The sequence below is a fragment of the Salmo salar genome, chromosome ssa23, assembly GCF_905237065.1.
Source record: "Salmo salar chromosome ssa23, Ssal_v3.1, whole genome shotgun sequence".
Classification (NCBI taxonomy): Eukaryota; Metazoa; Chordata; class Actinopteri; order Salmoniformes; family Salmonidae; genus Salmo; species Salmo salar.
The window spans coordinates 49427711-49453745 of NC_059464.1; the positions used below are offsets into that span (position 1 = coordinate 49427711).

The 26035-nt window shown below is 42.1% G+C and overlaps 2 protein-coding genes across 7 annotated transcripts in view; one reads left to right on the plus strand and one right to left on the minus strand.

Moving 5' to 3' along the window:
- The window catches only part of lctlb (lactase-like b), a 50645-nt gene extending 43072 nt beyond the window's left edge, over nucleotides 1–7573 (plus strand). For 4 of the 6 annotated variants that reach the window (XM_045706257.1, XM_045706255.1, XM_045706256.1 and 1 more), the window contains 3 exons: nucleotides 4879–4942; nucleotides 7105–7149; nucleotides 7382–7573. In XM_045706257.1, coding sequence (XP_045562213.1) covers nucleotides 4879–4942; nucleotides 7105–7149; nucleotides 7382–7497 — 225 coding nt within the window. In that variant the 3' untranslated portion in view covers nucleotides 7498–7573. The remainder of the gene's footprint in view (nucleotides 1–4878; nucleotides 4943–7104; nucleotides 7150–7381) is intronic. The other 2 variants (XM_045706258.1, XM_045706259.1) reach the window with 2 other exon arrangements.
- zwilch (zwilch kinetochore protein) overlaps nucleotides 1–26035 on the minus strand; it is a 42590-nt gene that overhangs the window by 3840 nt on the left and 12715 nt on the right. The window contains exons 11-18 of the mRNA XM_045706262.1: nucleotides 22680–22791; nucleotides 22211–22290; nucleotides 20545–20701; nucleotides 20274–20302; nucleotides 15828–15964; nucleotides 15353–15448; nucleotides 13140–13255; nucleotides 8589–8679 (exon numbers count right to left, since the gene is read on the minus strand). Of these exons, the coding sequence (XP_045562218.1) occupies nucleotides 8594–8679; nucleotides 13140–13255; nucleotides 15353–15448; nucleotides 15828–15964; nucleotides 20274–20302; nucleotides 20545–20701; nucleotides 22211–22290; nucleotides 22680–22791 (813 nt within the window). The 3' untranslated portion in view covers nucleotides 8589–8593. The remainder of the gene's footprint in view (nucleotides 1–8588; nucleotides 8680–13139; nucleotides 13256–15352; nucleotides 15449–15827; nucleotides 15965–20273; nucleotides 20303–20544; nucleotides 20702–22210; nucleotides 22291–22679; nucleotides 22792–26035) is intronic.

Genomic DNA, 26035 nt, shown 5'->3' on the forward strand with positions numbered 1-26035 from the left:
ATAAAGGGGGGGAGAGAGAGAGAGACAGAGATAAAGGGGGGGGAAGAGAGAGACAGAGAGAGGGATGGGGGGAGAGAGAGAGAGAGATAAAGGGGGGGAAGAGAGAGAGAGACAGAGATAAAGGGGGGGAAGAGAGAGACAGAGAGAGGGATGGGGGGAGAGAGAGAGATAAAGGGGGGGAAGAGAGAGAGAGACAGAGATAAAGGGGGGGAAGAGAGAGACAGATAAGGGGGGGGGAAGAGAGAGACAGAGAGAGGGAGGGGGAAGAGAGAGAGACATAATTAGAATATGATCCTAGTGCGTATCCTGTATTAAACCATCCTAGTGTGTATCCTGTATTAACCCATCCTAGTGTGTATCCTGTATTAACCCATCCTAGTGTGTATCCTGTATTAACTCTAAACCATCCTAGTGTGTATCCTGTATTAACCCATCCTAGTGTGTATCCTGTATTAACCCATCCTAGTGTGTATCCTGTATTAACTCTAAACCATCCTAGTGTGTATCCTGTATTAACCCTAACCCATCCTAGTGTGTATCCTGTATTAACCCTAACCCATCCTAGTGTGTATCCTGTATTAACCCTAACCCATCCTAGTGTGTATCCTGTATCAACCCATCCTAGTGTGTATCCTGTATTAACCCTAACCCATCCTAGTGTGTATCCTGTATTAACCCTAACCCATCCTAGTGTGTATCCTGTATTAACCCATCCTAGTGTGTATCCTGTATTAACCCATCCTAGTGTGTATCCTGTATTAACCCTAAACCATCCTAGTGTGTATCCTGTATTAACCCTAAACCATCCTAGTGTGTATCCTGTATTAACCCATCCTAGTGTGTATCCTGTATTAACCCATCCTAGTGTGTATCCTGTATTAACCCATCCTAGTGTGTATCCTGTATTAACCCATCCTAGTGTGTATCCTGTATTAACCCATCCTAGTGTGTATCCTGTATTAACTCTAAACCATCCTAGTGTGTATCCTGTATTAACCCTAACCCATCCTAGTGTGTATCCTGTATTAACCCTAACCCATCCTAGTGTGTATCCTGTATTAACCCATCCTAGTGTGTATCCTGTATTAACCCATCCTAGTGTGTATCCTGTATTAACCCTAAACCATCCTAGTGTGTATCCTGTATTAACCCATCCTAGTGTGTATCCTGTATTAACCCATCCTAGTGTGTATCCTGTATTAACCCATCCTAGTGTGTATCCTGTATTAACCCATCCTAGTGTGTATCCTGTATTAACCCTAAACCATCCTAGTGTGTATCCTATATTAACCCATCCTAGTGTGTATCCTGTATTAACCCATCCTAGTGTGTATCCTGTATTAACCCTAAACCATCCTAGTGTGTATCCTGTATTAACCCATCCTAGTGTGTATCCTGTATTAACCCATCCTAGTGTGTATCCTGTATTAACCCATCCTAGTGTGTATCCTGTATTAACCCTAACCCATCCTAGTGTGTATCCTGTATTAACCCTAAACCATCCTAGTGTGTATCCTGTATTAACCCATCCTAGTGTGTATCCTGTATTAACCCATCCTAGTGTGTATCCTGTATTAACCCTAAACCATCCTAGTGTGTATCCTGTATTAACCCTAAACCATCCTAGTGTGTATCCTGTATTAACCCATCCTAGTGTGTATCCTGTATTAACCCTAAACCATCCTAGTGTGTATCCTGTATTAACCCTAAACCATCCTAGTGTGTATCCTATATTAACCCATCCTAGTGTGTATCCTATATTAACCCATCCTAGTGTGTATCCTGTATTAACCCATCCTAGTGTGTATCCTGTATTAACCCTAAACCATCCTAGTGTGTATCCTGTATTAACCCAACCTAGTGTGTATCCTGTATTAACCCTAAACCATCCTAGTGTGTATCCTGTATTAACCCTAAACCATCCTAGTGTGTATCCTGTATTAACCCTAAACCATCCTAGTGTGTATCCTGTATTAACCCTAACCCATCCTAGTGTGTATCCTGTATTAACCCATCCTAGTGTGTATCCTGTATTAACCCATCCTAGTGTGTATCCTGTATTAACCCATCCTAGTGTGTATCCTGTATTAACCCATCCTAGTGTGTATCCTGTATTAACCCATCCTAGTGTGTATCCTGTATTAAACCATCCTAGTGTGTATCCTGTATCAACCCTAACCCATCCTAGTGTGTATCCTGTATTAACCCTAAACCATCCTAGTGTGTATCCTGTATTAACCCTAAACCATCCTAGTGTGTATCCTGTATTAACCCATCCTAGTGTGTATCCTGTATTAACCCTAAACCATCCTAGTGTGTATCCTGTATTAACCCTAAACCATCCTAGTGTGTATCCTGTATTAACCCATCCTAGTGTGTATCCTGTATTAACCCATCCTAGTGTGTATCCTGTATTAACCCATCCTAGTGTGTATCCTGTATTAACCCATCCTAGTGTGTATCCTGTATTAACCCATCCTAGTGTGTATCCTGTATTAACCCATCCTAGTGTGTATCCTGTATTAACCCTAAACCATCCTAGTGTGTATCCTGTATTAACCCATCCTAGTGTGTATCCTGTACTAACCCATCCTAGTGTGTATCCTGTATTAACCCATCCTAGTGTGTATCCTGTATTAACCCATCCTAGTGTGTATCCTGTATTAACCCATCCTAGTGTGTATCCTGTATTAACCCTAAACCATCCTAGTGTGTATCCTGTATTAACCCTAAACCATCCTAGTGTGTATCCTGTATTAACCCATCCTAGTGTGTATCCTGTATTAACCCTAAACCATCCTAGTGTGTATCCTGTATTAACCCATCCTAGTGTGTATCCTGTATTAACCCATCCTAGTGTGTATCCTGTATTAACCCTAAACCATCCTAGTGTGTATCCTGTATTAACCCATCCTAGTGTGTATCCTGTATTAACCCATCCTAGTGTGTATCCTGTATTAACCCATCCTAGTGTGTATACTGTATTAACCCTAAACCATCCTAGTGTGTATCCTGTATTAACCCTAAACCATCCTAGTGTGTATCCTGTATTAACCCATCCTAGTGTGTATCCTGTATCAACCCATCCTAGTGTGTATCCTGTATCAACCCATCCTAGTGTGTATCCTGTATTAACCCTAAACCATCCTAGTGTGTATCCTGTATTAACCCTAAACCATCCTAGTGTGTATCCTGTATTAACCCATCCTAGTGTGTATCCTGTATTAACCCATCCTAGTGTGTATCCTGTATTAACCCTAACCCATCCTAGTGTGTATCCTGTATTAACCCATCCTAGTGTGTATCCTGTATTAACCCTAAACCATCCTAGTGTGTATCCTGTATTAACCCATCCTAGTGTGTATCCTGTATTAACCCATCCTAGTGTGTATCCTGTATTAACCCATCCTAGTGTGTATCCTGTATTAACCCATCCTAGTGTGTATCCTGTATTAACCCTAAACCATCCTAGTGTGTATCCTGTATTAACCCTAAACCATCCTAGTGTGTATCCTGTATTAACCCATCCTAGTGTGTATCCTGTATTAACCCATCCTAGTGTGTATCCTGTATTAACCCATCCTAGTGTGTATCCTGTATTAACCCATCCTAGTGTGTATCCTGTATTAACCCATCCTAGTGTGTATCCTGTATTAACCCATCCTAGTGTGTATCCTGTATTAACCCATCCTAGTGTGTATCCTGTATTAAACCATCCTAGTGTGTATCCTGTATTAACCCTAACCCATCCTAGTGTGTATACTGTATTAACCCTAAACCATCCTAGTGTGTATCCTGTATTAACCCTAACCCATCCTAGTGTGTATCCTGTATTAACCCATCCTAGTGTGTATACTGTATTAACCCTAAACCATCCTAGTGTGTATCCTGTATTAACCCATCCTAGTGTGTATCCTGTATTAACCCATCCTAGTGTGTATACTGTATTAACCCTAAACCATCCTAGTGTGTATCCTGTATTAACCCTAAACCATCCTAGTGTGTATCCTGTATTAACCCATCCTAGTGTGTATCCTGTATCAACCCATCCTAGTGTGTATCCTGTATCAACCCATCCTAGTGTGTATCCTGTATTAACCCTAAACCATCCTAGTGTGTATCCTGTATTAACCCTAAACCATCCTAGTGTGTATCCTGTATTAACCCATCCTAGTGTGTATCCTGTATTAACCCATCCTAGTGTGTATCCTGTATTAACCCTAACCCATCCTAGTGTGTATCCTGTATTAACCCATCCTAGTGTGTATCCTGTATTAACCCTAAACCATCCTAGTGTGTATCCTGTATTAACCCATCCTAGTGTGTATCCTGTATTAACCCATCCTAGTGTGTATCCTGTATTAACCCATCCTAGTGTGTATCCTGTATTAACCCATCCTAGTGTGTATCCTGTATTAACCCTAAACCATCCTAGTGTGTATCCTGTATTAACCCTAAACCATCCTAGTGTGTATCCTGTATTAACCCATCCTAGTGTGTATCCTGTATTAACCCATCCTAGTGTGTATCCTGTATTAACCCATCCTAGTGTGTATCCTGTATTAACCCATCCTAGTGTGTATCCTGTATTAACCCATCCTAGTGTGTATCCTGTATTAACCCATCCTAGTGTGTATCCTGTATTAACCCATCCTAGTGTGTATCCTGTATTAAACCATCCTAGTGTGTATCCTGTATTAACCCTAACCCATCCTAGTGTGTATACTGTATTAACCCTAAACCATCCTAGTGTGTATCCTGTATTAACCCTAACCCATCCTAGTGTGTATCCTGTATTAACCCATCCTAGTGTGTATACTGTATTAACCCTAAACCATCCTAGTGTGTATCCTGTATTAACCCTAACCCATCGTACAGGTAGAGAACTGGAAGAGGAAGGCCACAGAGACCTGCTCTTCCAGTAACCAGCTCCTGGCTGCAGGTCAGTTCACGTTAAAACATCCCTTTAACTGGTGTTCAATGAGAAGGGACTAGGTGGGGCAAACAAACAAAGATTCTGCCTCATATCACTTACCAAGATTGAGTGATAAAAAAAAACATTTTTTTTAAATTTTTTTAAAAGGGGCTAAACTTTCAATTGGAAATCGAGGGCAGCTATGCAAACTGTTATTAGTTATATAAATGACTTGTCAGTTCCTACTTATCCTATTACAATTACATTTAATTTAAATGACGATGATCAATATATAGTAGCCTAATGATGAGTATAGGGAGGTTTGAAGTAGACCAGTGCTTTCCAACCCTGTTCTTGGAGAGATACCCCTCCTGGAGGTTTATACTCCAACCCTGTTCCTGGAGAGATACCCCTCCTGGAGGTTTATACTCCAACCCTGTTCCTGGAGAGATACCCCTCCTGGAGGTTTACACTCCAACCCTGTTCCTGGAGAGATACCCTCCTGTAGGTTTACACTCCAACCCTGTTCCTGGAGAGATACCCCTCCTGGAGGTTTATACTCCAACCCTGTTCCTGGAGAGATACCCCTCCTGGAGGTTTATACTCCAACCCTGTTCCTGGAGAGATACCCCTCCTGGAGGTTTACACTCCAACCCTGTTCCTGGAGAGATACCCCTCCTGTAGGTTTACACTCCAACCCTGTTCCTGGAGAGATACCCCTCCTGGAGGTTTATACTCCAACCCTGTTCCTGGAGAGATACCCCTCCTGTAGGTTTACACTCCAACCCTGTTCCTGGAGAGATACCCCTCCTGGAGGTTTACACTCCAACCCTGTTCCTGGAGAGATACCCTCCTGTAGGTTTAAACTCCAACCCTGTTCCTGGAGAGATACCCTCCTGTAGGTTTACACTCCAACCCCAGTTGTAACTAACCGGATTCATCTTGTCAACCAGCTAATTAAATACAGAGTTAAAACCTACAGGAGGGTATCTCTCTCCAGGAACAGGGTTGGAGTGTAACCCTCCAGGAGGGGTATCTCTCTCCAGGAACAGGGTTGGAGTATAAACCTACAGGAGGGGTATCTCTCCAGGAACAGGGTTGGAGTGTAACCCTCCAGGAGGGGTATCTCTCTCCAGGAACAGGGTTGGAGTGTAACCCTCCAGGAGGGGTATCTCTCTCCAGGAACAGGGTTGGAGTGTAAACCTCCAGGAGGGTAGAGGGTTAGAGAGGTCTAGAGAGAGAATAGATAGGCAGTAGGTATCTAGAATACCTCTTAAAAGAATCCATCTTTGTTTGCCCCTCCAGCTAGAAGACAGTCCAAGGAACATGCAGAAATGTCAAAAGTCTGACCAGTACATGAGATTTAGGCACTAGGATATATATATATATATATTAAATTCACTTTATTACAGTGTTATATATTATTATTAATATTAGTGGGATGGTATATTTCTATCTTGTCATGGGTCAGTGTGTAAGAGATCCATCTTGTAGTGTGTTACTGTCCGTGTGGCTTAGTGGCTAAGGGTCTGGCTTGACTTGCTATGTGAAGTTGAACTCTTGTGAGGGTCTTTTAAAAAAATAAAAAAAAAATCTCTCCTTTGTGCAGATTTAAAATCAGCTGCTTCTTCTTCTTCTTCTCTTAACCGCAGCAGCAGCGCATAAAGCATTCAATGTTCTTTCAAAAAAAAACATTTTTAATCTAATCTTTGTATTGGAATTTGCATGCATTTCAGTTGTTCACAAAGAGTAGGCAGAGTATTTCCTAGTCTAGGATATTTGAAGGAGTCAAACACTTTGGATCCTGTCAAAAGACACTAAACAGGGTGAGAACAAGCTTCGACTTGCTACAGATCAAAAGTGAAAGCTGCTTTTGCCAAACAACAATACTCATTTTTACATTTTTAGCAGACACTCTTATCCAGAGCGACTTACAGTAGTGAATGCATAGATTTTCCCCCCCCCTCGTACTGGTCCCCCGTGGGAATCGAACCCACAACCCTGGCGTTGCAAACACCGTGCTCTACCAACTGAGCCACACGGGAGCCATACTCGATAGTGAATTGACAGCTAATGATACCTAGGTAACTGCTGGCTGATGCTGAGGACACGAGGCACTGCAGTTCTCAAAGGGTTAACGTGCCTTTTTCTGGGTTCAACTCTCCATAATGTTTCTGTCTCTTCATTAGAGGAACAGCGGAGTACTGCTGCCAATATACTAAGACTCATACATGGTAAGAAAATTCATAATATATATATATATATATATAAAATAAAATAAAAAGACTTGATACATGACTAGAAAACATTCACAATATAAGATTATACTTTTTTTTGGGGGGGGGGGAATGATTAACCCTTTGAGTGCTGTGCTCGCTTGAGCATTTCTAAAGACTGCTTAAATGTTAAAGTAATCTGTGTAAAATGGTTGTTGTGCTGATGTGTGTGTGTGTGTGTGTGTTGCAGACCCCCTGACCAGCCATATGGAGATGGTAACAGAGGTCGTGGTCCCCACTGTGTGTACCTTATGCATCCTCCTCTCCGCTGTCTTCCTCATGTTCCTGCTACGGAGACACAACTAGATACACTACTACTACTAGATACACTACTACTACTACTACACACAACTAGATTTACTACACACAACTAGATATACTACTAGATATACAACTACTACTAGATATACTACACACAACTAGATATACTACACACAACTAGATATACAACTACTACTACTAGATATACTACTACTACTACTACTACTACTACACAACTACATATACTACTACTACACACAACTAGATATACTACACACAACTAGATATACTACTACTACACACAACTAGATATACAACTACTACATATACTACTACTACACACAACTAGATATACTACACACAACTAGATATACTACTACTACTACTACACACAACTACATATACTACTACTACTAGATATACTACAACACACAACTAGATATACTACAACTACTACACACAACTAGATATACTACTACATATACTACTACATAACTAGATATACTACTAGATATACTACTACTAGATATACTACTACTACTAGATATACTACTACTACAACACAACTAGATATACTACTACATATTCTACTACTACACAACTAGATATACTACTACTACTACTACACACAACTAGTACTACACACAACTAGATATACAACTACTCACAACTAGATATACTACTACTACACACAACTAGATATACTACTACACACAACTAGATATACTACTACTCACAACTAGATATACTACTAGTACTACACACAACTAGATATACTACAACTACTCACAACTAGTACTACTCCACACATGCTTTATATAACCCCATGGACCTAGCAATTCCAACTACTCAACCAGATTAATGAAAGAAGAAATTAAAAAGTTTGATGTGAAGTTAATTAAGCCGTTTGCTTTATCCATAATATTTAGCTTTATTGTACAGGACCATTCCCTCGACTGATTCAGTTGAGACTTCAAGGTAATGAATGCATGTTGACATCTTCACACACACAGCGGGGACATAAGAGTAGGGACATGGATATTTTCATTTAAAAAAAAAATAAACAAAATGAAAAATAAACCGTTTAAAAAATAAAAACAATATTTTTCATATGTCTGTAGCGATGTTTGACTTACTGGATCTAAGCAGCAAAGTTGACCAGGCTGCAACACACCATGGTGGTGAAATAGGCAGTCCCTTCGCTGTCACCATTCACCGTCATCTCATCTGCAACACATGGGGGGTGGCAGGGTAGCCTAGCGGTTAGAGCGTTTGGACTAGTAACTGAAAGGTAGCAAGTTCAAATCCCCGAGCTGACAAGGTAAAAAAAAATCTGTCGTTCTGCCCCCTGAACAAGACAGTTAACCCCACTGTTCCCTGGTAGGCCGTCATTGTAAATAAGAATTTGTTCTTAACTGATTTGCCTTGTTAAATAAAAGGTTAAATAAAAATGTAACCTTAAATTTGCAAAAGGGAAGACTTCACAGGGAAATCCGTATTTTGCAAGGGAAGCCTTGCTTCATAACAAAACATTCTGAAAATACAAGAGCCTTCAGAAAGTATTCTTACCCCTTTGACTTATTCCATATTTTGTTGTTACAGCCTGGATTAAAATGTATTTCTCATCCATCTACACAATACCCCATAATGAAAGTGAAAACATGTTTAAACATTTTAGCAAATTTTTTGAAAATAATATAAGGAAATATATCTTATTTACATAACTTTTCCCACCCCTGAGTCAATACATGTTAGAATCCCCTTTGGCAGTGACTAACAGCTGTGATTCTTTCTGGGTCAGTCTCTAAGAGCGATTACAGCTGTGAGTCTTTCTGGGTCAGTCTCTAAGAGCGATTACAGCCTGTGAGTCTTTCTGGGTCAGTCTCTAAGAGCGATTACAGCTGTGAGTCTTTCTGGGTCAGTCTCTAAGAGCGATTACAGCTGTGAGTCTTTCTGGGTCAGTCTCTAAGAGCGATTACAGCCTGTGAGTCTTTCTGGGTAAGTCTCTAAGAGCGATTACAGCTGTGAGTCTTTCTGGGTAAGTCTCTAAGAGCGATTACAGCCTGTGAGTCTTTCTGGGTCAGTCTCTAAGAGCGATTACAGCCTGTGAGTCTTTCTGGGTCAGTCTCTAAGAGCGATTACAGCTGTGAGTCTTTCTGGGTCAGTCTCTAAGAGCGATTACAGCTGTGAGTCTTTCTGGGTCAGTCTCTAAGAGCGATTACAGCCTGTGAGTCTTTCTGGGTCAGTCTCTAAGAGCGATTACAGCTGTGAGTCTTTGCACACCTGTATTGTACAATATTTGCACATTATTATTTTTTAAATTCTTCAAGCTCTGTCAAGTTGGTTGTTGATCAAAGCTAGACAGACATGTTCAAGTTTTGCTATCGATTTTCAAGCAGATTTAACTCAAAACTATAACTAGGCCACTCAGGAACATTCAATGTCATCTTGGTACTCCGGCGTAGATTTGGCCTTGTGTTTTTGGTTCTTGTCCTGCTGAAAAGGTGAATTTGTTTCCCAGTTTGTTGGAAAAACCAACAACCAGGTTTTCCTCTATGATTTTGTCTGTGCTTAGCTCGATTCCGTTTCCTTTTTTATCCTGACAAAACTCTGTAGTCCTTGCTGGTGACAAGCATACCCATAACATGATGCAGCCACCACCATGCTTGAAAATATGAAGAGTGGTACTCAGTGATGCGTTGGATTTGCCCCAAACACAACATTTCGTATTCAGTACATAAAGTTAATTTCTTTGCCATATTTTCTGCAGTTTTAATTTAGTGCGTTATTGCAAACAGGATGCATGTTTTGGAATATTTGTATTCTGTAAAGGCTTCCTTCTTTTCAGGTCTGTCATTTAGGTTAGTATTGTGGAGTAACTACAATGTTGTTGATCCATCCTCAGTTTTCTCCTAATCACAGCCATTAAACTCTGTAACTGTTTTAATAGTCACCATTGGTCTCATGGTGAAATCCCTGAGCGGTTTCCTTCCTCTCCGGTAACTGAGTTCGGAAGGACACCTGTATCTTTGTAGTGACTGGGTGTATTAATACACCATCCAACGTGTAATTAATAACTTCACCGTGCTCAAAGGGATATTCAAATGTCTGCTTTAAAAAAAAATGTTTTACCCATCTACCAATAGTCGCCCTTCTTTGCGAGGCATTGGAAAACCTCCCTGGTCTTTGTGGTTGAAATTCACTTCTCGACTGAGGGACCTTACAGATAATTGTATGTGTGGGGTACATTGCACACAGTGAGTACATGCAACTTATTATGTGACTTGTTAAGCAAATGTTTACTCCTGAACTTATTTAGGCTTGATATAACAAAAGGGGTTGAATACTTACTGACTCAAGACATTTCAGCTTTTCATTTTTTATACATTTGTAAAAATATGGGGTATTGTGTATAGATCAGGTACAATATCTCAATTTAATCCTTTTTAAAATTCAGGCTGTAACACATTTTGAGAAAAAAAAGCAATGTGAAAATGTTCATTTTCACATAAGAAATTAGTTACAACAAAAAGGTGGGATCATGGAAAATACAATTATAAGTAGGAGGTTAACATAATAATTGATTTAACTTCTAAAAAAAAAAAGTCTTTTTCATTACAGATATCGCCAAGCGCTTATTCCATAATCCATACATGAGTAATATCTCACGGACAGTACACACGTAACGTTAAAATGGTAGTAGCGTCTGTCAAACAGACTGTGGGGATGTGGAGACGAACGACCTTTGTTAAACTATAGTGACGGGTTCAGATTTTTTAAAAATATTGTTAAATCATCAGTTATACTGGAGACGTGAGGAGTGCCGTAGTCTAGGGGGTCTAGTCCTAGTCTACACCAGAAGTTAATGGGTATCTGTACGAGGAAGGTATATACATTTACATTTGTCATTTTAGCAGACGCTCTTATCCAGAGCGACTTACATTTCATTTCATGCATTTTTTTTTGTACTGGGCCCCCCGTGGGAATCGAACCCACAACCCTGGCGTTGCACACACCATGCTGGCGTTGCAAACACCATGCTCTACCAACTGAGCCACAGGGAAGACATATAGTGGGGGGGGGTCAATGAATGTTGGATATGTACCGAGTGAAGGAAAGACGATCACATTTCGGCAGGCACTGATAAAAGGTTGAGAGATGTGGTTTAGTGAAGGAAGGGGGCCGAAGTCAAGTCAGGTCACATTAAAAGGGATGAAGAAAACAGTTTATTACCCGTGTGACTCAATTTCCTGCCTAGCAACAAAGATGTCATGTTTAGAGAGAAGGAGGAGATAGAAATATATACTACCACTGGTGGAATCACGTCTTTGTCTGTTCAGCCGGTTTTGAAGCTTTCATAGTGTACGTCAATTTCTTACTCTAATATTTAGAAATTATTATTATTTTTTTTTTTTAAATCTTTATTTTAACAGGGTAAACAGACTGAGACCTGGATCTCTTTTACGGCTGTGCCCTGTGTAAACATGTTGACATGTACAGTTTTAGGCATACAGACAAGAACATTTCAAACATACAAAACAAAGACGCAATTCAACAGAAACAAAATCACAGACAACATCATATTGATCCTCCATAACATTAAATTAACAACAGCCATCGGGCATTTCCGTCGGCCACTGAGTGAGTGGTTCCTTTGATTAAAAAAATTATAATAATCTATGAAAGGTTTTCTACTTGCACGCGTTGCATCACGTCCAATGGCATCGTCGGAGCTCAAGAACCGCAGAAGTTCAATTGTCTACTGTTTCCACCTGGCTGGCTACTGTTTCCACCTGGCTGGCTACTGTTTCTACTTGGCTGGCTACTGTTTCCACCTGGCTGGCTACTGTTTCCACCTGGCTGGCTACTGTTTCCACCTGGCTGGCTACCGTTTCCACCTGGCTGGCTACCGTTTCCACCTGGCTGGCTACCGTTTCCACCTGGCTGGCTACCGTTTCTACCTGGCTGGCTACCGTTTCCACCTGGCTGGCTACCGTTTCTACCTGGCTGGCTACCGTTTCTACCTGGCTGGCTACCGTTTCTACCTGGCTGGCTACCGTTTCCACTTGGCTGGCTACCGTTTCCACTTGGCTGGCTACCGTTTCCACTTGGCTGGCTACCGTTTCCACTTGGCTGGCTACCGTTTCCACTTGGCTGGCTACCGTTTCCACTTGGCTGGCTACCGTTTCCACTTGGCTGGCTACCGTTTCTACCTGGCTGGCTACTGTTTCTACCTGGCTGGCTACTGTTTCTACCTGGCTGGCTACCGTTTCTACTTGGCTGGCTACCGTTTCTACTTGGCTGGCTACCGTTTCTACCTGGCTGGCTACCGTTTCTACCTGGCTGGCTACCGTTTCCACTTGGCTGGCTACCGTTTCCACTTGGCTGGCTACCGTTTCCACTTGGCTGGCTACCGTTTCCACTTGGCTGGCTACCGTTTCCACTTGGCTGGCTACCGTTTCCACTTGGCTGGCTACCGTTTCCACTTGGCTGGCTACCGCTTCCACTTGGCTGGCTACTGTTTCCACTTGGCTGGCTACCGCTTCCACTTGGCTGGCTACTGTTTCTACTTGGCTGGCTACTGTTTCTACTTGGCTGGCTACTCCATGTGTTAGTGGAAGACACTGAGGATATTTGATGATGACTGGAGCATAACATAATATCTGGGAGGGGAAATAGTCTTTCACCTGTTTCAAAGATGATGTGTTCCACCAGGGGCTTGTCACTCAGCAGCCAGGATGTCTTCACCTCTCTGGGGCCATTACCGCTAGAAACCTCCACACCCCAGGACACCGCCTGCTCCCTGGGGGAAACAACATACAGTCCATTACTAACCCCCAGGACACCGCCTGCTCCCTGGGGGAAACAACATACAGTCCATTACTAACCCCCAGGACACCGCCTGCTCCCTGGGGGAAACAACATACAGTACATTACTAACCCCCAGGACACCGCCTGCTCCCTGGGAGAAACAACATACAGTCCATTACTAACCCCCAGGACACCGCCTGCTCCCTGGGAGAAACAATATACAGTACATTACTAACCCCCAGGACACCGCCTGCTCCCTGGGAGAAACAATGATACAGTACATTACTAACCCCCAGGACACCGTCTGCTCCCTGGGAGGAAACAACATACAGTACATTACTAACCCCCAGGACAGCGCCTGCTCCCTTGGAGGGAAACAACATACAGTACATTACTAACCCCCAGGACACAGCCTGCTGCCTTGGGGAAACAATAGGGATACATTACTAACCCCCAGGACACCGCCTGCTCCCTGGGGGAAACAATATACAGTACATTACTAACCCCCAGGACACCGCCTGCTCCTTGGCAGGGAAACAATATACAGTCCATTACTAACCCCCAGGACACCGCCTGCTCCCTGGGGGAAACAACATACAGTACATTACTAACCCCCAGGACACCGCCTGCTCCCTGGGAGAAACAATATACAGTACATTATAACCCCAGGACACCGCCTGCTGCCTTGGGGAAACAATATACAGTACATTACTAACCCCCAGGACACCGCCTGCTCCCTGGGGGAAACAACATACAGTACATTACTAACCCCCAGGACACCGCCTGCTCCCTGGGGGAAACAATATACAGTACATTACTAACCCCCAGGACACCGCCTGCTCCCTGTTATGAAATCTGTTATGAAATGTCATGTAATATTTGTAATTCTATATAACTGCCTTAATGTTGCCAGACCCCAGGAAGAGTATCTGCTGCCTTGGCAGGAACTAATGGGGATCCATAATAAACCCCAGGAAGAGTAGCTGCTGCCTTGGCAGGAACTAATGGGGATCCATAATAAACCCCAGGAAGAGTAGCTGCTGCCTTGACAGGAACTAATGGGGATCCATAATAAACCCCAGGAAGAGTAGCTGCTGCCTTGGCAGGAACTAATGGGGATCCATAATAAACCACAGGAAGAGTAGCTGCTGCCTTGACAGGAACTAATGGGGATCCATAATATACCCCAGGAAGAGTAGCTGCTGCCTTGGCAGGAACTAATGGGGATCCATAATAAACCCCAGGAAGAGTAGCTGATGCCTTGGCAGGAACTAATGGGGATCCATAATAAACCCCAGGAAGAGTAGCTGCTGCCTTGGCAGGAACTAATGGGGATCCATAATAAACCCCAGGAAGAGTAGCTGCTGCCTTGGCAGGAACTAATGGGGATCCATAATAAACCCCAGGAAGAGTAGCTGCTGCCTTGGCAACAGGAACTAATGGGGATCCATAATAAACCCCAGGAAGAGTAGCTGCTGCCTTGGCAGGAACTAATGGGGATCCATAATAAACCCCAGGAAGAGTAGCTGCTGCCTTGGCAGGAACTAATGGGGATCCATAATAAACCCCAGGAAGAGTAGCTGCTGCCTTGGCAGGAACTAATGGGGATCCATAATAAACCCCAGGAAGAGTAGCTGCTGCCTTGGCAACAGGAACTAATGGGGATCCATAATAAACCCCAGGAAGAGTAGCTGCTGCCTTGGCAACAGGAACGAATGGGGATCCATAATAAACCCCAGGAAGAGTAGCTGCTGCCTTGGCAGGAACTAACAGGGATCCATAATAAATACATAGAGTACATTAGCAACCCAGGACACCGCCTGCTTTACTATTACTACATGATCAGGAAACTCAGTAAACAGACTAGTCAGCAATACGTTTCAACTGAAGAATAAAAGCATTATTATTCCAGCAGAACCTTTTAGACCAATGACCGTACAGGCGCCACGGGATCGACCAATGACTGTCATTTCCTTCTTTAAAATCTTTTTTTTATTTTTTCAACAGGATTTCTGGAAAATCTGGTAATTTTACAACCTTCTGAAAAGACACATGTTGACTAATGAGGAGCAGTGGTTTGTGGGCATACTTCTGGTAGAAATGGCTGATCAGGGCAGGTTTGATCTGCAGCTTGAACTCATGGTCCTCATCATAGGGACATGTCTTGTAGTACTGCAAACACAACCTAGGAAGCACAAAGGGGTTGGGGGACAGCTTTAATATACCCATGTCAGTAAACAGCTGATCAACATCTATACAACGTTACAGAGAGATTCAAAAAAATGTTGTAAAGAAGTTGTGTTCTTTTACACACCAAATGTAAGAAAATGGACAAACACAGGAAGGGATTGCGTGGACAAACTAAAAAAAAAACGATCATTTAACATTTTCCAGAGCGATTTACAAGAGCAATTAGGGTTAAGTGGCTTGGCTCAAGAACACATAAGCATTTTCTCCTAGTAGACTCAGGGGGATTCGAACCAACGACCTTTCGTGTTATTGGGGCCCCAACGCTCTTTAACCTCTAGGCTAGCTGCCCGACAGACAGGCTAGCAGGTTCTTACTGTGTGAGGAGGAAGAGTCTGTCGTACGGCAGGCCCAGGAAGGTGCTGCACGTCACCATGATCTCCAGTAGGTGGTGTAGTTTCCTCAACCTGATAACTTGCTCCTGAAGATCCTCCACTGTACTCAGGTAGTAGCTCTGTCGAAGGAGAACAGGAGGAGGAGAACAGGAGGAGGAGAAGGAGAACAGGAGGAGGAGAACAGGAGGAGGAGAACAGGAGGAGGAGAACAGGAGGAGGAGAACAGGAGGAGGAGAAGGAGAACAGGAGGAGGAGAACAGGAGGAGGAGAACAGGAGAACAGGAGGAGGAGAACAGGAGGAGGAGAAGGAGAACAGGAGAAGGAGAACAGGAGGAGGAGAACAGGAGGAGGAGAACAGGAGAAGGAGAACAGGAGGAGGAGAACAGGAGGAGGAGAACAGGAGGAGGAGAACAGGAGGAGGAGAACAGGAGGAGGAGAGGAGGAGGAGAAGGAGAACAGGAGAAGGAGAACAGGAGAAGGAGAACAGGAGGAGGAGAACAGGAGGAGGAGAACAGGAGAAGGAGAACAGGAGGAGGAGAACAGGAGGAGGAGAACAGGAGGAGGAGGAGAACAGGAGGAGGAGGAACAGGAGGAGGAGAACAGGAGAAGGAGAACAGGAGGAGGAGAACAGGAGGAGGAGAACAGGAGGAGGAGAACAGGAGAAGGAGAACAGGAGGAGGAGAACAGGAGGAGGAGAACAGGAGGAGGAGAACAGGAGGAGGAGGAGAACAGGAGGAGGAGAACAGGAGGAGGAGAACAGGAGGAGGAGAACAGGAGGAGGAGAACAGGAGGAGGAGAACAGGAGAAGGAGGAGGAGAACAGGAGGAGGAGAACAGGAGGAGGAGAACAGGAAGGAGGAGGAGAACAAATCTCAACAGTAACATCTTCATAATAAAAATTTAAAAAAAGGTAGAATCCTTAGTTTGCTGCATCCATTTTTAGACTTACAATTTTTTTTGACATAGACCCATTGATTCTTGAAGAATGTAACTTATCCAACACTTTACGAGGTTGGTTAAACCAAACACAGTACAGTATGATGAAGACAGGCTGAAACTGTTTCTCCAAATAGACATCTCCGATCACACTTGTTGGCGATGCCATGGCGAGACGTTGGCTAGCTAAGCTCACGCACGGAAACACGCCATCGGGTCTAACGGTCATCTCACGTTGAACTGTGAACGATCAGGCCGGCACGGCAAAGCAGGCTGGCAAATCAGGCCGGCAAATCAGCCGGCAAATAAAATAAAAAAGCACTCTTTCGATATAACATTGTTTTTGACCAAAAGAAATTAAAACGTGTCCGTTTTTCCACTTTCACAAAGTTGGGAGTAATAACAAGTTTAACATGCATTTTGCTACACCCTCAATAACACCTGCTTAACCAATGAAATTTGATTATAGATTTTTAACTACTTAAGACATTGAGCTCAAATCTAGGCTGTGTTTTTAGAATTAGAAATTTAATGTTTTTACATTTCTCTCACTAACTTCTCAAACGCAGGCCTTGTGCTTCTGGGTTTATACATTCTGTAGTTCAACCCCATCAGAAGACAAGACATAAGCTTATTTTAGTCCAATGTTTGGAAACAATATAAATGTAAACAAATACTGTATAGCCTCATAACATGGTTATAACTATAATGTTGATATCGTGGACGGTCAGTCCTGTATAGCCTCATAACATGGTTATAACTATAATGTTGATATCATGGATGGTCAGTCCTGTATAGCTTCATAACATGGTTATAACTATAATGTTGATATCATGGATGGTCAGTCCTGTATAGCCTCATAACATGGTTATAACTATAATGTTGATATCATGGATGGTCAGTCCTGTATAGCCTCATAACATGGTTATAACTATAATGTTGATATCATGGACGGTCAGTCCCGTATAGCCTCATAACATGGTTATAACTATAATGTTGATATCATGGATGGTTAGTCCTGTATAGCCTCATAACATGGTTATAACTATAATGTTGATATCGTGGACGGTCAGTCCCGTATAGCCTCATAACATGGTTATAACTATAATGTTGATATCATGGATGGTCAGTCCCGTATAGCCTCATAACATGGTTATAACTATAATGTTGATATCATGGATGGTCAGTCCTGTACAGCCTCATAACATGGTTATAACTATAATGTTGATATCATGGACGGTCAGTCCTGTATAGCCTCATAACATGGTTATAACTATAATGTTGATATCATGGATGGTCAGTCCTGTATAGCCTCATAACATGGTTATAACTATAATGTTGATATCATGGACGGTCAGTCCTGTATAGCCTCATAACATGGTTATAACTATAATGTTGATATCATGGACGGTCAGTCCTGTATAGCTTCATAACATGGTTATAACTATAATGTTGATATCATGGATGGTCAGTCCTGTATAGCCTCATAACATGGTTATAACTATAATGTTGATATCATGGATGGTCAGTCCTGTATAGCCTCATAACATGGTTATAACTATAATGTTGATATCATGGATGGTCAGTCCTGTATAACCTCATAACATGGTTATAACTATAATGTTGATATCATGGATGGTTAGTCCTGTATAGCCTCATAACATGGTTATAACTATAATGTTGATATCATGGATGGTCAGTCCTGTATAGCCTCATAACATGGTTATAACTATAATGTTGATATCATGGATGGTCAGTCCTGTATAGCCTCATAACATGGTTATAACTATAATGTTGATATCATGGACGGTCAGTCCTGTATAGCCTCATAACATGGTTATAACTATAATGTTGATATCATGGATGGTCAGTCCTGTATAGCCTCATAACATGGTTATAACTATAATGTTGATATCATGGATGGTCAGTCCTGTACAGCCTCATAACATGGTTATAACTATAATGTTGATATCATGGATGGTCAGTCCTGTATAGCTTCATAACATGGTTATAACTATAATGTTGATATCATGGATGGTCAGTCCTGTATAGCCTCATAACATGGTTATAACTATAATGTTGATATCATGGATGGTCAGTCCCGTATAGCCTCATAACATGGTTATAACTATAATGTTGATATCATGGATGGTTAGTCCTGTATAGCCTCATAACATGGTTATAACTATAATGTTGATATCATGGACGGTCAGTCCCGTATAGCCTCATAACATGGTTATAACTATAATGTTGATATCATGGATGGTCAGTCCCGTATAGCCTCATAACATGGTTATAACTATAATGTTGATATCATGGATGGTCAGTCCTGTATAGCCTCATAACATGGTTATAACTATAATGTTGATATCATGGATGGTCAGTCCTGTATAGCCTCATAACATGGTTATAACTATAATGTTGATATCATGGATGGTTAGTCCTGTATAGCCTCATAACATGGTTATAACTATAATGTTGATATCATGGATGGTCAGTCCTGTATAGCCTCATAACATGGTTATAACTATAATGTTGATATCATGGATGGTCAGTCCTGTATAGCCTCATAACATGGTTATAACTATAATGTTGATATCATGGATGGTCAGTCCTGTATAGCCTCATAACATGGTTATAACTATAATGTTGATATCATGGATGGTTAGTCCTGTATAGCCTCATAACATGGTTATAACTATAATGTTGATATCATGGATGGTTAGTCCTGTATAGCCTCATAACATGGTTATAACTATAATGTTGATATCATGGATGGTCAGTCCTGTATAGCCTCATAACATGGTTATAACTATAATGTTGATATCATGGATGGTCAGTCCTGTATAGCCTCATAACATGGTTATAACTATAATGTTGATATCATGGATGGTTAGTCCTGTATAGCCTCATAACATGGTTATAACTATAATGTTGATATCATGGATGGTCAGTCCTGTATAGTCTCATAACATGGTTATAACTATAATGTTGATATCATGGATGGTCAGTCCTGTATAGCCTCATAACATGGTTATAACTATAATGTTGATATCATGGATGGTCAGTCCTGTATAGCTTCATAACATGGTTATAACTATAATGTTGATATCATGGATGGTCAGTCCCGTATAGCCTCATAACATGGTTATAACTATAATGTTGATATCATGGATGGTCAGTCCCGTATAGCCTCATAACATGGTTATAACTATAATGTTGATATCATGGATGGTCAGTCCTGTATAGCCTCATAACATGGTTATAACTATAATGTTGATATCATGGATGGTCAGTCCTTGGATCCATATCTCTGTCTAGGAATTTGAAAGTGGTTACATTTCTCCGGGCCCATCCCTAAAGCTTTTTACCAAAACAAAAAAAAAGGCAGGGTGTCCATTTTGTTATTGTTTCAATAAGGATTCTACGTTTAAAAATGTTTATTTTTTTTATGTTTGAGCTGATTTTCTGAATAAAGTCAAATGTAACTCACCAGATGGTTTAGTGTGGTCAGTTCCTGACCTGAGAAGAAGAAAACACAAAAACTGTAAAAACAACATTAAAATACGATAAGAATTAGATGGCATTTTTTTGTCTGGAACCACGCCACAGGGATCCCAATAATTTATCAGGTCCTGTCGCTGAGCACCAGTACCACGCAGAATACTACGCCGTTTTTTTTCCCACTTTTAACTGAACAACCACAACCTATAGGGATTCGAACCTACAGACCTTTAGATCACAGAGCAGTGTGTGTGTGTTACCTATAAGGTAGTTGATGTAGTCCTTCCTCATCTTGTCTAGGCCCATCTCCAGCAGCATGTGAACAGGTGTGAGACCTGTGAGAGAGACATGGTCCATCTGATGGTGGTAGGACTGAAGGATTAGCTTACTGAGGGAGCTACTGCTGTCTCTGTGAATCTACAACAAACAACAATAACAACAACAACAAAAAATCAGGAGAGACAAGCAGCGGTTATAAAAAAAGAGAGAGTTAAATCAATAAAAAAAATTTCGGAGCTGTCTATTTACCACAGCAAACCCGATGCTGACGCTAAGACGGCACTCAACGAGCTGTAAAGGGTCATAAACAAACAAGAAAAATGCTCATCCAGAGGCGGCGCTCCTAGTGGCCGGGGACTTTAATGCAGGGAAACTGAAATCCGTTTGACCTCATTTCTGTGGATTTAGAGGTGAAAAAAAAAAACCTCTAGACCACCTTTACTCCAAACACAGAATTGGATAGAAAACTCCCCCGCCCTCTATTTGGCAGATCTGACCATAACTCTATCCTCCGGATTCCTACTTACAAGCAAAAACTCAAACAGGAAGTACCAGTGGCGCACACAATGCGGAAGTGGTGTGATGAAGCAGGTGCTAAACTACAGGACTGTTTTGCTAGCACCAGACTGGAATATATATTTTTTTATTATGTTCCGGGATTCTTCCGATGGCATTGAGGAGTACACCACATCAGTCACCGGCTTCATTAATAAGGGCATCGACGACGTCGGTGACCGTGAGTACATACTCCAAACCAGAAGCCATGGATTACAGGCAACATCCGCACTAAACTGAAGGCTAGAGCTGAACACTAATCCAGACTTCATGCGCTGACCAGCTGGCAAGTGTCTTCACTGATATTTTCAACTTCTCCCTGACACAATCTGTAATATCTACATGTTTCAAGCAGACCACCATAGTCCCTGTGCCGAAGAACTCCAAGGTAATCTGTCTAAATGTTTATCACCCTGTACCAATCACATCTGTAGCCATGACCAGCCCTTTTCAAAGCATTTCATGACTCACATTAACACTTTCATCCCAGACACACTGGACCCACTCCAATTCGCATACCGCCCCATCAGATCCACAGATGACACAATCTCTATTGCACTCTACTGCCATTTCCCACCTGGACAAGAGGAACACCTATGTTAAAAAGTTGTTAATTGATTACAGCTCAGCGTTCAACATCATATTACCCTTCAAGCTCATCACTAAGCTCAGGACCCTGGGACTTCCTGACGGGCCACACCCAGGTGGAGAGGGTAGGCAACAACACATCCACCATGCTGACCCTCAACGCAAAGGTCCCTCAGGGGTGCGTGCTTAGTCCCCTCCTGTACTCCCTGTTCACCAACGACTGTGTGGCCTCGCATGACTCAACACCATCATTAAGTTTGGAGACAACAAGACGATGAGACAGCCTATAGGGAGGAGGTCAGAGACCTGGCAGTGTGGCGCCAGGACAACAACTTTTCCATCAACATCAGCAAGACAAAGGAGCTGATCGTGGACTAAAGGAAACGGAGGCCGAGCACGGCCCTATTCACATCGCTGTAATGGAGCGGGTCGAGAGCTTTTGATGACCAGTTTCAGACAGTCTCTGATGTCTTGATATGATCTGAAGACAGACACTATACTTACCCATGGTTTAATGTCACCATACTGCAACGCTTTGATGACCAGTTTCAGACAGTCTCCGACATCTTGATAGGATGTCACGCCTGTGATGGAAAAGTAGTGATGAATTAAAAACGTGTGGCTCAGTTGGTAGAGCATGGTGTTTGCAACGCCAGGGTTGTGGGTTCAATTCCCACGGGGGACCACTACAGGGGGAAGAAAAATTATGAAATGTATGCATTCACTACTGTAAGTCGCTCTGGATAAGAGCATCTGCTAAATGACTAAAATGTAAATGTAGGTAAACTGATCTAGATTCCACATCCAAGTTTTCTAGGAAGTTGAATTTATTTACATTTTCAAAAATGTAAATAAGAAACTGTATAGCTTTTTAAATTGTTCACACAACATCCTCCAAAAGTGCAAAACAAAAAAAAAAGTCTGTTCTCTACTCTAATATTACTGAAATGTACTAAAAAAAAACTCTACTCACTGTTCCTCATGCGAACCCAGAGCTGTTCTATGAAGTCCAGGTCTCCTCTCTCCATCAGAGAGTTGAATATCTCTGTCTCTGATGTTCCCGTCTCAGTCTTCACCTTCACTGCCTGGGGGGGGAATACAACCATGACTAATCAGATAAAGCATTATGATTTCCAGGTCTCCTCTCTCCATCAGAGAGTTGAATATCTCTGTCTCTGATGTTCCCGTCTCAGTCTTCACCTTCACTGCCTGGGGGGGGGGGTATACAACCATGACCAATCAGATAAAGTATTATGATGACATGTAATTTCAAATTGTTCCAAAAAATTATTTATTTTATGGCAGTTTTATGAAACAATATTCACACCCCTTTGACATGTTGTTGTGTTGTAAAGTGGGATTAAAATGGATTTAAAATTGTCATTTTCTGTCAACGATCAACATAAAATACTCTGATGTCAAAGTGGAAGACAAATTATAACATTTGTAGAAAATCCATGAATAAATAAATAAATAAATAGAATAAAAGACTAATATCTTGAATATAAAAGTATTTAACAATTTTTCAGGTCTCGTCATAGATTTTCAAGCAGATTTAAGTAAAAACAGTAAACTCGGGCCCTCAGGAACATTCTCTGTCTTCTTGGTAAGCAACTCCAGTGTAGATTTGGCTTTGTGTTTTCGGGTTATTGTCCTGCTGAAAGGTGAATTAAATCTTCCAGTCTCTGGTGCAAAGCAGACTGTACCAGGTTTTCCTCTAGGATTTGACTGTGCTTAGCTGAGCTGTGTTTCTTTTTATTATCCTGAAAAACTCTCCAGTCCTTAACGACTACAAGCATACCCATAACACAGTGGTGTTCGGTACCGTTTAAGATAAGGGGAACGATATACATATATATTTTTATGAGCATGGCCTTGTTTCTATACAGCATATTGTCATTCACCCAGCTCATTGTTAACATCGATAGGTTTAGGATACTACATGATACTAGAATGTTCCCTTGTACCCATCATGAGGTTGTTACAACCTAGTAGGTGCACACAGGTCGAGAGGATTTTGAGTAATCAAGGTGACAGACAAGAGATACATTCAATACCTCCTTGTACCCTCTGATCTGCATCTAGCTGATCTAGGGTGTCATCATTAGACCCAACTGAGAGATTTTCTATTGGATAAATTCAGGTATGTTTATCCCTGTTTCGTTCCATTTGCTTCCGTTTTAAGAAATGTTTTTTTCAACAGAATCGGAAGAATGAATACACCCCGGATCACACACAAACACCATGATCATTTGCTTCTTGTACATAATTCCTAATTCGCGTCGACGCGCTCCTCTCACCTTTTCACTTAAGTTTGTGGACTTCAGAGCACAACACCAACAGCTGTCTGCAACAAAAACCTATCCAAGCCAAAACCTTCATACCATAACCGCTACACGCAGCCTACATAGTTGTCACCATATTAGCTAACGTCATAGCCAACATAGCTACTAGAATTAACGCGTTAGTAAACACGTTACAATCATGCAGTACAGTTACCTCAACATAGAAGAGTTCCAGCATTGGATAGCCTTAGCCAGCTAGCTAGCTAACATAGCATCCTTCTCGGTTTGAGCCGAGTGTTTGAATAAGCTAAACTAGCTAGCTGCGTTCGCTAGCTAAGTAAGTGAAAAAGAACTACGAAATATAGCTAGCACTACATCGCTCTCGCTTCTCCTTCATTTTTGAAGATATTAAAAATTGTTCAACTATTGTACTCTCGGCCTCTCGAGTGGCGCAGTGGTCTGCTGTGCCACCAGAGGCTCTGGGTTCGAGCCCAGGCTCTGTCGCAAGCCGGCCGCGACTGGGAGGCCCATGGGGCGGCGCACAATTGGCCCCAGCGTCGTCCGGGATAGGGAGGGTTTGGCCGGCAGGGATGTCCTTGTCTCATCGCGCACTAGCGACTCCTGTGGCGGGCCGGGTGCAGTGCACGCTGACCGGGTCACCAGGTGTACAGTGTTTCCTCCGACACATTGGTGCGGCTGGCTTCCTGGTTGGATGCGCATTGTATTAAGATGCAGTGCAGATTGGTTGGGTTGTGTATCGGAGGACGAACGGCTCTCGACCTTCGCCTCTCCCGAATCTGTACGGGAGTTGCAGCGATGAGACAAGACTGTAACTACCAATTGGAAACCACGAAATTGGGGAGAAAAAAAAGGGGTAAAATAAGTCTTTGAGTCAACTACTCACCCCATTTTATACACTGCAGTGCTAGCTAGCTGTAGCTTATGCTTTCGGTAGTAGATTAATGCTCTGATCGTTTGATTGGGTGGACAACGTCAGTTCATGCTGCAAGAGCTCTGATAGGCTGGAGGACGTCCTCCGGAAGTTGTCATAATTACTGTGTGGAAGGGGGTGAAAACCCATGAACCTCCTAGGTTTTGTATTGAAGTCAATGTAACCAGAGGAGGACGGAAGCTAGCTGTCCTCCGGCTACACCACGGTGCTACCTTACAGAGTGCTGTTGAGGCTACTGTAGACCTTCATTACAAAACAGTGTGTTTTAATCAACTATTTGGTGACATGTGAATGTATTTATACTTTCACATGTCAAAAAGGATTTAAAGAAATGTTTCACTATTGATTTTTATTTTTTTTTCTCCCCCACTGAGGATTGTCTTTCCCTTCCTCCTCTGAGGAGCCTCCACTGCCATAACATGATGCAGCCACCACTACGCTTGGAGAGTGGCGTTGTATTGGATTTGCCCCAAACATAACACTTTGTATTCAGGACAAATAGAGAATTGCTTTGCCACATTTGTTGCAGTATTACTTTAATGCCTTATAGCAAAAAGGATGCATGTTTTGGTTTATTTTTTTATTCTGTACAGGCTTCCTTCTTTTCACTCTGTCTTTTAGGTTAGTAATGTGGAGTAACTACAATGTTGTTGATCCATCCTTTGTTGTTTTCTCCTATCACAGCCATTAAACTCTGTAAAATGTTTTAAAGTCACCATTGGCCTCATGAGGAATTCCGTGACAGGTTTCCTTCCTCTCCGGCAACTGAGTTAGGAAGGACGCCTGTATCTTTGTAGTGACTGGGCGTATTGATGTGTCATTAATAACTACAACATGCTCAAAAGGGATACTACCAATAGGCATTGGAAAACCTCCCTGGTCTTTGTGGTTGAATCTTTGCCTGAAATTCCCTTCTTGACTAAGGGACTTTATAATTGTATGTGTGGGGTACAGAGAGGATGTAGTCATTTAAAAAAATCCTGTTAAACACTATTACTGCACACACTGAGTCCATGCAACTTATTATGTGACTTGTTAAGTACATTTTTATTCCTGATTTAGGCATGCCACAACAAAAGGGGTACTTATTGA